At 55.2% G+C, this 12,186-nt stretch overlaps 1 protein-coding gene across 2 annotated transcripts in view; it reads left to right on the forward strand.

Annotated features, from left to right (window-relative positions):
* Positions 1 to 357: 357 nt before the first annotated feature.
* Positions 358 to 12,186, forward strand: part of RHBDL3 (rhomboid like 3) — a 46,234-nt gene continuing 34,405 nt past the window's right edge. For both annotated transcript variants that reach the window (XM_032618072.1, XM_032618073.1), the window contains exon 1: positions 358 to 555. In XM_032618072.1, the coding sequence (XP_032473963.1) occupies positions 445 to 555 (111 nt within the window). In that variant the 5' untranslated portion in view covers positions 358 to 444. The remainder of the gene's footprint in view (positions 556 to 12,186) is intronic.

Below are 12,186 nucleotides of genomic sequence, written 5' to 3' on the forward strand. Positions count from 1 at the left end.
CCGGGTGGTGGCGCCCGGGGTGGGGGCGTGGGGGTAGGGGACGGCGGTCCCGGGAGCAGCCCCGCCCCCGCCTGCGCGCCGCCCCCGAAGAGTCCGCGGGGAGGAGGAGACTCGGGTGTGGAGCGGGGAGCGGGAAGGCAGCGCGGGGAGCCGGGAGGCCGGGGCCGGCCCAAGGGCGCCCTCGCCTCGGAGCCGGGCGTAGGGCCGGGGCGGAGGCGGAGGCCGGCGGGGCCGCGGGAGCCGAGAAGTTTGCGGCGGAGGGCCGGGCGTCCCGGGGTCGCAAGACGGCGGCGCGGGGGCTGGGACCATGGGGGCGGGCGCGGAGGCGGAGGCGGCGCGGCGCGCACTGAGAGCTCCGAGCGGCGCGGCCGCCGCGGCGCAAAGTTAGCCTGGAGCCCCGGGACGAGCCCCGCAGCCGCGCCCGGCCCCGGACGCCGCCTCGGCATGGGCGAGCACCCCAGCCCGGGCCCCGCAGTGGCCGCCTGCGCCGAGGCGGAGCGCATCGAGGAGCTGGAACCCGAGGCCGAGGAGCAACCGCCGGCGGCGCCGGAGGACGTGAGTGCCCTCTCCCCCGCCCGGGCAAACTTTCTGGGGGGCTCCAGGGGGAGAGCTGCCCCCGGCTTGCCCCCCGCGGGGCAACTGGGAGGTTTCAGGGTGACGCGGGAGAGCCCCGGATTGGCCGGGTCCCCACGGGCGAGAGAGGGCGGAGGGACCGGGCTCCCCGAAACGCGCGCGCCACCCCCTGCTTGGGCTCCCCGGGCTTCCCTTCGGAACGCAGCGCCCGCCGCCGTGCTGGGGACCCGTCGGCCGCCGGAGACCCCTCCTCGCGGCTGGTGCAGTGCCTGGGACACGGCGTTTTCCCGCAGAGGCGGCCGCGTCACAGCAGTGGCTTGGCTCCCCTCCCCTCCCACTCGCGACCTGCGGGCTCTCCGAGTCCGGGGAAGGAGCGGGCGCCGCAGAGTCCCCGGAACCCGGCGGCGCAGACCGGTCTGGCGACCCCCTTCTCCGCTCCCGGATTAGCTCCCGCCCGGCACCTGCCCTGTCGCGACAGGGATTGAAATTCAAGCTGGCCCCTGTCCCTGAGCCCGGCCGGAGGAGGGAGAGAAGGAGTGCTGGGAGCGCTTTTACTCCCAGAGTGGGGCTTAGGAGCCCCAGACCGCGTCGGTGCCAGCGACGGTCCCCTGGGCGAGGATAGGGAGGGGCTGCCCTAGAGGGCTTCCCTGCCATCTGCTGCCTGTGTCTCCCTCCCTCCGGTCCTGGGAGCCGTGGGCAGAGCCGGCACTGGGGAGTCCTGGGAACTGGAGTTTCTTAAGCTTCTTCCTCCCGAGGTTAACCCGCTAACAGAGGTGAAAAATTGGGCAGACGTCCTGCCCGTTCCCTCTCAGGGTGGGGACAAGGAAGTGAAGCCAGGCCCTCAACCTGCCAGACCTCAGCCGGAAAGTCTGAATTGGGTTGTATCCCCTGTAACTCTTGTGATTAAACCCCTCACTTGCTTCTGGCCCCAACACTCTGGCTGACTCTCATGTGCTCATCACTTAGACTCAGTCTGGAAAGAGGCCGGGGGTGGGTTTCAGTGCAGGCGGAAACCCCCTCCTCCCAAACTACAGGCAAAATGTTAATGCTTATGCAGGGGTGGATTTTCCTGATAGGGGTCATTGGCCCCCAGCAGGTGGAGACCGTTGCAGCAGGTCTGATGGAATTGCAGGAATTGCACCTGGGCGTGTATTCCCACGGAGATAAGCTTTAGCCAGCCGAAGTTATTAGAGGCCCTCGGACAGAATTGGACGACTCTGTTTAGCAATTGTTGAGGATCACCCTTGTTCTGCTGATGTCTCCTCCTCCCTGTCCCAGAATGAGGGACGCTGTCTCTCCCCAACCTGAGTTCTCCACCTTCGCTATGTGTAGACTCGTTTGGGAAGCTTCTCCCAGGTTTTCCTGATCTCTTGTCCGCACGGGTCCCTGAGACTGGGCAGCCGCTGGGAGGCTACAGAGGCCTTGGTGATAAGTGTGTTTCTTTCTTTCTTTCTTCTTCCTCCTCTGCTGCATGGCCTCCCTCTCTACCAGCACTGGAAAGTCCTGTTTGATCAGGTATGTGAGCAGTTAAATCCCCCCCCACCGCGTTCCTTCCAGCCCTCCCCGCAGTCTCCTTGCTTGCGTGGGCTTCCCCAGCTCTGCACTCCTGAGACGGTGACGTGGGGGCGTGGCTTAAGGCAGCTCTGGAAATGAACGGTCCTGCTCTCCAGGTTTGGGGGGCGGGGGGGCTCCCCTGAGAGATCCCTCCCTCCCTCCCTGCCTCCTCCTCCCAACGCCACTTCACCAGGACCGGCTTTATACCAGGGAGACACTGGATAATATGTATTGAAAGCCTGGGACGTTCTCTGTATGCCAGGGGATCACCTTTGGGGCTGGTGAGGAGGGGGAGGGGCTTAGGTTAACGTCCCCTTTCCTCTCCCCCCTCCACCATCAGAGAGCCACTGAAGTCAAATCTCTGCCATCCTTGAAGGGCGACTCGATATGAGCACTTCTGAAAGCTGACTCTACTCTAATTTTGCTGCAGGGATGGGGGAGTCATAGCTGGAAACTTGTATGTGATTGTTCGCAATGCTTAGAGCCTAGGCGTGGTGGATGGAGTTGGAAGTGCTGCGCATTGGCTTTGGAACCGGGAGACGGACATTTGACCTTCAGCGGGGAAATGGTTCTCTTCTTTGCTTGGTACTCCTGTTGTGTGCTGTTATGTGTTTCCTTCTCCCTCCCCGTTTCATGATGCAGAAGGAGAGGTGGCAAGAGCTGTCCCAGTGTGGGGGAATAGTGAGCATTGTGGTCCTGGGGTGAAAATGACTATACCATGAAGTGTGTGTGACTTTAAGAGACCAGTCTGGTTGGGCCAGAGGGAGCGTGTTGGGTTGGAGAGGTAGATAAAGCTGAAAAAGTAGCACGGACCAGACCTCGTCCTGTTGGAGGCATGGGAAGCCTTTAAAGCTTTTTTGACAAGTTTGTTACCAGATCCAGGCAGTGCTTTGGGAAGATCCTGTGTGAGAGTGGGATAGAGGTGAGATGGGTTGCAGGGATGAGAGGAACTGGCCAGGAGCCTGCTGCCATGAATGGAGACAAGCCCTTGACTTGGAAGATGACAGTGGGAGCGGAAAGGAAAAGGGACATGGTGATGGGAGAATTGGAAGATGTTATTAGACCCAAATAGATGAGGTGAACCACATGTATAACTTTGAGGTTCTGCACCTAGGAGGAGAAGGAAAAGTCAGGCTGGGGGCAGGGGGGTTTGTAAAATTGACAACTTTGGTTTCAGACCAGTTCAGTTTGAGGAGTCAGCTAAATGCAGACGGCCAAGTGGGACTGACAACACGGAATTCAGCTGGAAAGGCACGGTGTGCCTGGGGTGGGGATTGGGGGCTGTCACCCACCTTAACACAAGGCCTGGCTGTGGCTTGGGGAGCATCCTACTGCTCCTGTCCCTCTGGGGTACACCATCTCTCCCTCCGGCTCTTAAGAGTACATAAACTTCTGGCCTGACGCCCTGAGGCAGGAGGGAGCTGCCTGCTGCCACAGATACCACGGCCAGCAAGCTGCCAGCCCTTCACACCTCCTGCCAGATTTAGAATTGAAACCTAGAACAAAGTGTATCATTCTTTTTTTCCCTCTGTCTGTGTCTTTCTCGTTTTGATTAATTTCCTTTGCCAATCCCTGCGTGTGTGTGTGTTTACATTGTAAAATGAACTATTTGGGCGAATGGAGGAAAACTTTTAGGAGAAAGAATCTGGAACTTGAGGGAGCAGAGAGAATGTATAGCACCTAATATCAGCGCGTGGTCTGTGAAATCCCATTTTTCCCACTGTAGGGAGATCCTGGGTGTCACAAAGAGCATCCGCCTGCTTCTGGGAAGGCCCACTCAGAAACCATTCTGGACAGACAGAATTCATTCTCAGAAAGAAACTCCCAGAACTTAACTCTGGACAGTTTTTTCTCTCATGATAAGTTCTGCCTTAGGTCCGCTCCCCAGCCCTCACGGGGCTTTAACAGCCTGTTTCTGTTGTTTTCCTTCCTATGGGTGCTTTAGTGTTTGAGAAGAACTGCTCCTGAGCGGGGGCCTGACCTCTGGCAGATATCCAGTCCCTCTGCGTCTGTTCCCCCTCCTTTGTGCAGCCCACCTGGACCAGTCCCCTGATAGGGCTGAATGCAAAGCCGGTGTGAAGCTTCATAAATGGATGTACAACTTCAGAAGGACGCCGGGTTATTTGGAAAGCTGAGGGGTCTTATCCTTTCTGACTCTTCCTCTGGGCCTACTTAAAGGAAGGATTTGGTGATGGTGAACTTGGTGTACTCAGGAAAGAATGTTTGGCTGGTGGTTGCAGGCAACCTTCCCACAATTTCTTACAGAAATAGCCCTGATGGGTCAAACTCTGCTGAATGGGGTAGGATTCACATGACATCCGTCAGAATCCCTGTAAACTAATGTGGCCCTGGAATTCACCTTCCCGAGGTCACTGGATTGGGAGGCTGGCCCCAGTCAGTCCTCCTTCCCACCCTGGGTCAAGGGGATGCCAGTGGTCACCTGGTTTCAAACCAGGATCAGCTGGGACCTTTTTCCAGGTGTTAGGAATGGAATTAGACCGGTGCCTCTGTGCTGTCTCGCTCTTCAGCATGTAGAGTAGCTTTGACCCAACATGACCCTAATTGGATCCAAGGGCTCGAAGCCATGACCTTGGCCTTTTGGTCCTATGTGGTCACCCCTCAACTCAATGGCCTGAATGCCTTTTGGGGAGTTGGAGGTGCAGAAAACAGGTGACCCCAGTCCCTTGGATGTTTACCTGGCTGCCGCCCACCCCCAGCATCCTGGACATTTGTCTGGTCTGCTCAAGCCGGGGTGTAACACGCCACCCAACCTCACCCCCTCCCCAGTGTTTCCTCACAGGTCCCAGAAATTACAACAGACAGGAAACCTGAAGATCGTCACGTTGACCCCCAGATGTTCCAGGTGTTTGTTTCCTGTTTGAACTTCTCCTTAAGGAAACTATCTTTTCATATCCTTGGGTGGTTTCCCTAAATACTAGATTTTAAAGTTACCATAAATATTAACCTGTCATTATAGTGTAATATCATGCTAAAAATGTCTTATTTTTCTACAGCTGAATCTGTTGGGCCTTTTCTTCATGATTCCTTATGTTGCTTTGGAGCTGAGACACTTTTCTTCCCTCTTCAGATCGCATAAATATGTGCTTCTGTTTCCTACTGTTTTTTTCTCTGATTTCAAAAAAAAAAATTGTCTGACTCTTTACTCCATCCAGATCCTATTCCTATCCAGTTACACCAGCATCACTTATTAAGAAAGGCTTAATTTATTTACTTACTTATTTACTTAGTTAAATTTTTTTTTTTCTTTTTGGCTGCTCCACGAGGCATGCAGAATCTTCCTTCCCCAACCAGGGATTGAATGCATGCCCCCTGCAGTGAGGGCACAGCGTCTTAACCACTGGACCGCCAGGGAAGTCCCAAGAAAGCCTTCCTTTATATATTGAGAAATTGTATCATTTGGTAAATTTGTATATGTGGTTAGGTTTATTTTTGATTTCTGATCTTCTCCCCTGATATTGACAATTGTGCCCAGGTAATGTACCCTTTAGTTATTGCTCCCATAGGTTTCCCACAAGCTCCTCTTTTTCAGGTTATGCTCTGATAGTTTCACTCCCAGTCCCTTCCTGAGCTCCAGGGAGGTGCCCTCAAGGACCCAAGGTCAAATAGCAGATCCATGGCAGGTATGGGGCTGGAGCCCGCTAACCCATAAAAGGTTTCCAGGGTTGGAAAACCATTTCCAGGTTCACCCTTACAAATGCCTTCAAGATCTCCAAATGTTTAATGAGCAAAAGGGTTTGGAGCAGAGTTCTGTTAAGTCAACAGAGCACAATTGCTTTCCAAGCTCAAGCAAGCAAGAGGGAAAAGGGAGAATTGAAAGGAACTTGATCCTGTCTCCCTTTTTCCCTCCGACTAGGAGCATGCATTTTCCAGACCTCAAGGAGGGACCCTAACTTGGCTAATCTCCCAGAAGGGAAGCAGACAAGTCTTGACTATCCCTCCAAAATTATAAACATGCTACAAACACAGCACGGAGCTGCTTGCGTGGGCTGCTGGGGAGAACCCTGAAAGTGGGGTCAGAGTCCTGGGTTCAAGCCTTACTGATTTTGTGATTGGGGTCAAGCAACATTAGCTCTCCGAGCCTCAATTTCTTCATCTCTAAAATGGGGAGGGTTATCTTTAACTCCAGGGATGACTGTGGGAGTTAAATGGAAGTGGAAACTCTCTTAGTGATGTCTGATACCCAGTGGACTTTTTTATTTTGGCCACGCCGAGTGGCATGTGGGACCTTAGTTCCCCGACCAGCGATCGAACCTGTGCCTCCTGCAGTGCAAGCGCAGAGTCTTAACCCCCAGTGGACATTTGACAACTGTCTTTTGACCAGGAACCAGAATTTGCTGGAAGAAGCACAGGGCTGCTTCTGAGATCCAGGCCCCTATAGGAAAGTCCGAAGCCTCTAAACCAGCTCCTTCCCAATCCCGGCTCCTGGAGAGAGAGCCACTTCTGCGCCCGGAGGATTTTTCTGCTTGCTTTTCCCAAGTGTCTCCCCTCTCCAGCCTCCTTGCCTCTAGCCTGAGGGTCTTCCCTTAGCCTGACCCTGAAGCCTGCCTCATTTACAGCCCTGCGGGCTGGCTTAAGAGGGTTCTGGGAGGTGGAAAGAGGTTCAGATGAGACTGCTGTATGGATTAGTGAAGAGCCGCACAGAAAGCACCTGCCCCAGAGTCAGCCCCCAGGACACAGGATGAACCAGCAGAGAGGGATTCCCTTACTCAGGCTCTGCATCTCCAACCCCTTATCAGGTGGCATCCAGGCCCCTAGAGTCTGTGGACTTCCTTCTACCGCAAAGCCAGCTTCCTACCCTGCTCCAGGCCCAGTGACCCCAGCAGTCATGCTGAATTAACCCTTTTACCCCTGACCACTCCCAGAAATGCATTTGATAGCGGTTGAGCAGTGGGGCCGAGGGAGCTGAGGTTGCTCGCTGCCTTCCTGCCTGCCTGACACGGAACAGGCACGCACATTGCTGGAGCGAACAAGTCCAGCTACGTCCCTGCACGTGTTGTCTTGGGTTCTAATGTCTTCTCCAGGGGCAGGCCCTGACTGTGCGGCCACCTCGCCTGTGTCAGCCCTTCTGGGGCTGCCACCACCTCAAGGACTGTGGATTAGTAGAAGGTCGGTGGAAGCATCTTGTCCGATCTGCTCATTTTGCAGATGAGGAAACAGAGGTCCGAGACCTTCTGAGGTCACTTGGTGCAGTAATGTCAGAGCTGGAACTAGAGCCCGGCTCTGCTTTCTTTCCCTCTCTGACCAGTGTTCCTGTACCCGGGCCTCGCAGGCTTCCATCTGCTTCCTTGGCACCCTGAGTGACTCAGGCAGGGGCGAGGACACGGAGTCTGCCTCGGGTCCCAGTTTTCCTCCTCGCCGTGTGACAAGGGGCAAGTCGGGTGACCTCTCCAAGCCTTGGTTTTCTCATCAGTAAGCTGCCTGCCCTCAGGGCTGTGGTGAGGCCTGATGAGATGGTGTGTGTATAGCACGTGGCACAGTGTGCGGTGAGCCCCTGATAAATATGGTGGTGGTTACTGCGTTACTGGAATTTAAAGAAATTAACACTGTTTTCAAAATAACCTCTGGCCACGTAATAGTTCTAGGTCTTGAATCAAAGTGTCCAGATCCCCAGTCTGGGGTTCCTTCCACCATATCAAACTGACTTCTTCAGGGCAGGAGCTGGAAAACCATGCTCCCCCTGAACTTTCCAAAGAAAGGAGAGAAGTGTTTGGATAGAGGCTGCCTGGGGGAATGTGGATGCCCAAGCATTTTCCCTCCGCTCACTGGCTGCCTGCATGGCAGAGGGTGAGGGCGAGAATGAGGCATCGGGCACCACGAGGCCAGACCCCAGGGCGGGCCTGCTCTGCCCAGCGTTCAGATTTGGCAGTTCCTGGTGATGGACTGTGAGATTGGGCCCAGGGCGCTGTTCTCTATTATGGAAGTGAGCTGATGTGTATCTCGAGTTGTGGACAACCCACTCCCCTCCTTCTCCCTGGATCTCTCTTTTCTGGGGAACCAGAGGGATCCCTTGGTGGATTCCAGGAGAAGCAGCAAGAGGAAATGAGTTTAGGCTGAAGGGGGTGGGATGGGGCAGATTAAGACCCCTCCCTGCTCGAACCCTCCCACCTCTCCCTGCCCGCAGCTCCCCTGGGACTCCTACCTTTATGGCCATGACTTGGCTTCAGTCCCCAGTTGTCCTTGATGGTTGGACCTGGGCGAGGCAGCACAGGTGTTACGTCGGCTCCTGGGACCCAAGAGGCCTGCCTCTGAGTCACAACCCCCGGCTGCCCCCTCAGAGTCTGTGTGCCTCCAAGGCCTTCTGTGGTTTGAAGGGGGAGAAGCAGGGTCTTCCAGGAGGCTCTCTCTCAGGGTGGAGATGGGCAGGCCTGGAGGAAAGAGGCGGCCCCCACTTGACCCCAGCTTTCTGCCTTCCGGGGAAAGTCTGAGAGCTCTTCTTCTCACGGCCCAGGTGTTGAGAGAGAGAGAGCTGGGTAGTTTTCTGGAAATTTGCCAATTGTCCAGCGGCTCAGCCTGGATTCAGGCCAGGATGTCCTCCACTTCTCTGCTGATGGAAGGGTGTTCTAGCTTCCTAATCAGCCTGCCCACCTCAGATCCTGGGGTTCAGCTCTTTGACTTATCGGGGGGATGTTCAGGAGCCTGACTTGGAGCTTCTGGGAGAAGCCCCTTGAGAGGGATGAGCTCCCTCCCCCAGAACCCTGGGGTGGCAGCTGGAAGAACAGAAATAATGTAACTGGGAATCATCGAATTGCTGAAGCTTCCCCAGCTGTCAGATGCCTGGCCAAATCCCAGGGGAGCACCAGAGCCCCCTCGTGCCTCCACGTGGGGAGACTGGAGAGCAGGAGGGGTCAGAACCTGGCCTAAAAGGAACTGGTCTCTCTTCTGCCCAGGGAGGCTTGAGGTCTTTATAAATCCACTCCTAGCTTCAGCTGAAAGCAGGCCCGATGGTACCCTGTTCTACTCACTGAAGTGCCTCTGGACAAGTCATTCGTCTCTGTGTGCCTCAGTTTCCATATCTGTTAAATGGGACTAATCACACTTATACTCTAGGGTTGATGTGAGAATAAGAGCAATCGAATATTTGTGCCAATGAGTATTTCAGGTGTGGGGGGAAAGTCAGGGGATGGTGTGAGGTGGTTTCCTCTGTGGGGCGAATTAGCATCTTCATTTGCAAGGTAGAAGCGCTAGAGAAAGCTGCTACTCCCCTAACCTCGCCTCCTGACCTCAGCAGCTGCAGGCCTGGGCCTAATTTATGGGGCTGTAAATATCCCTGAATGGGCCTGAGTTCCCTGGTGGGCTGTGGCTGTTGGATGGGGACTGCTCTGCTGAGCTGGAGACCCCTGGGCAGCCTCGTTAATTCCGCTCTGCTCAGAAGCCGGGTGAGGATGCAGGGAGCCAGCAGATGAGCCCTGAGTGGGGAGGGGCAGTTGTCTGCACCTTCTGCTGCCCCGGCACGCACACCATGTGGTCCTGTCCCAGGGCTTATTCTGTCTCAGTGGACAGAGGGGGACAGTGGGGCCTGAGATGGGAGGCTTCCTTAGACTCCAGGTCCCGACCTTCCAGGCGTGAGAGGTCTGCACAAGGATGGCTCCCCAGGTGCTACCTTTGGGCTCCCACACCCCTCACTGAGGACATGGACCTCTCGAGATGAAGGAGAGGGAGAGGTCCCCCTGGGAGAGAGAAGAAGGGACCAGACATGGAATTGTCCTGGAAATGAGTTGGTGTAGATCACACATAACATAAGAGCTATAAAATAGACGTGTTCCTTTCTTCTTTCTCTTCTGCTTGGCTGCCGGTGGGTGGATTCTGACGCCTTGGCCGGGCTCCTGGGCCTGCAGCAGGGAGGGGAGAAGTGGCGCTGCTGTCCTGGGTGCTGAGCAAGCAGATCCCAGACCCTGCGGGCTTGGTTCCCTGGAAGCTCAGCCCATTAGGCCAGTCACTTCCTCCTCGGCCACTCCCAGGGCCCGGCACCCTCCTCAACCCTCTGGCTGGGGCCTGCATCCGGCAGGCTTCTAACTTGGCTGGAGGACTCCGGACAAAGTGTCAGCCGCCTCAAGGGCCTGTGCCACTCATGAGATGGAGGCGAAAGGCTGGTTCGGAACCACTGACAAAGGGGCCTGGTTTCACAAAAGGGAAAAGTAACTCTGCTGTGGATTCATGCATTTTCCCCAGATTGTGTCCCATGGAGTGTTACTGTGAAAAAATATTACGATCAAAGACCCAGTAAGTTTGGGAAATGCTGGGCTGAACAAAATCAGACAGGATTCTCCACTGTAAGATCTTGAAGAACCTTTAATATGGTTTTATACATCACGCCCTTCCAAAAGGGTTTCCCAAACTTCTGGAACCACAGCACCCTTATTTCATGCACCGTCTTGGGCCTGGTGTTCCACAAAACACACACTGGGAAACCCTGAGCCAGTTATATTTCATACGACAGAACAGGACAGAGAAAAACAAGGAAGAGCAATGCTGGACCAGCCAACCACTGTGGAGGAACCCTGAGCTATTTCCATCTTGACCACTAACTTGCTCTGTGACCTTGAGCTAGTTTCTTTTGCTCTCTGCACCTGTTTCCCTGTCCATAAAGCTAGTGTGATGCCAGACACGCAGTCGATCCTTAGCAAGTATTTGTTAAATGAACGAATGGGAGGACTGAACTGGGGTCTCTCGAACCCTTTTTAGCCACGGCATCCTAATGATGGGAGAGTGCGAGCTCTGGGCCCGTCCACCTGGATGTGAGTCCACCTGCACCAATTACCAACTCTTCAAACTTGGGCAACTCTGCTCTTGGTGCCCCATGTAAAATAGCACCTACCTCGTAGGGTTGTTGTGAGGTTTAAATGGGGGGACCACATAATTTATTATCCAAATTGGGATGATTTTGAGGGTGAAAGGGACACTGTTAATAATCATGCCCAGGGACTTCCCTGGCGGTCCAGTGGTTAGGACTCTGTGCTTCCATTGTAGGGGGCATGGGTTTGATCCCTGGTCAGGGATCTAAGATCCCTCAAGCTGCGCAGGCACAACCAAAAAAGAAAAAAAGTCATACTCAGACAGTAGGTGTAAGAAGCCAGGACTGTCCCAGAGAAACCAGGACATAGGGGGGTGACCTGAGGTTTCAGTGAGGTAGCACCTGATACCTGGCAGGTATTCTGCATACACAGCCACCATCGTTGCTGTTCAACCAGGCAGTATGCAGAAGGCCAACACAGAAAACTCAGAACGGGGCCGCTTGGCAACCCCTGCCCCACCTCGCTGGGCTTCGGAAGTCCCCCCGCCCCTAGAACTCTGCAGAGCAGTTTGAAAACCACTGAGGTTCCGTTCAGCTCTCCTGGATCATGACTTGTCATTTCCTGACCTGCTGTCCTTCTTTCCAGTGTCACCAGGTCCTTCCTACAGCACAGACCTCCCCCCTCCCCCACCAAATGTGAGCTGCCTCATCCTCATTCCAAATTTCCCGTCAGCCCTTTGACCGAGCAAAGATGCAGAATTGAAGATCAGCTGCCCCCATGGGCTGTGTGGGTTGTGGATGTCTCTTTCCCCAGACCCCATTTGCGTATGGTATGCTTAGGCTGGGACGGGACCACCTTACATCGCCCCAGGAAGGGAGAGTTCCTACTACATGGTGGATGGGGAAAGTGAGGCAGTGTGGTTAATGATCTGCCCAAGGTGGCACAGCAGCTGGGGCCGGGGTTCCTTCCAGAACTCTCCCCCAACTCCTTGCCCCAGAGGAGGGGAAGAGCCCTAGGTGGCAACAGTACAGAGAGAATCCGGTGGGTCCTTTTTGCATCCAAGGTCATAGGTGAGCCAGGAGGGGGGCCCAGGGCGGGAGATGGGATATATATATGGCAGAGCATGCGTGGGGCGCCGGGGGTGGGGAGAACTGGCGACCTAGAGGATTAAGGGGCCAGAGGGCTGGGTGCTGGTGGGATTAAGCGCCCCTGGAGTCTTGAAGCTCTTTTCAAGGCCAAGGCAGGTGGGCGGGAGCTGTGGGAGGGTCACTCGTCACTTTGTGTTTTCCTCCTCTTCTGTGTCAGC

The sequence above is a fragment of the Phocoena sinus genome, chromosome 20 (genome assembly GCF_008692025.1).
Source record: "Phocoena sinus isolate mPhoSin1 chromosome 20, mPhoSin1.pri, whole genome shotgun sequence".
NCBI classification, from domain to species: Eukaryota; Metazoa; Chordata; class Mammalia; order Artiodactyla; family Phocoenidae; genus Phocoena; species Phocoena sinus.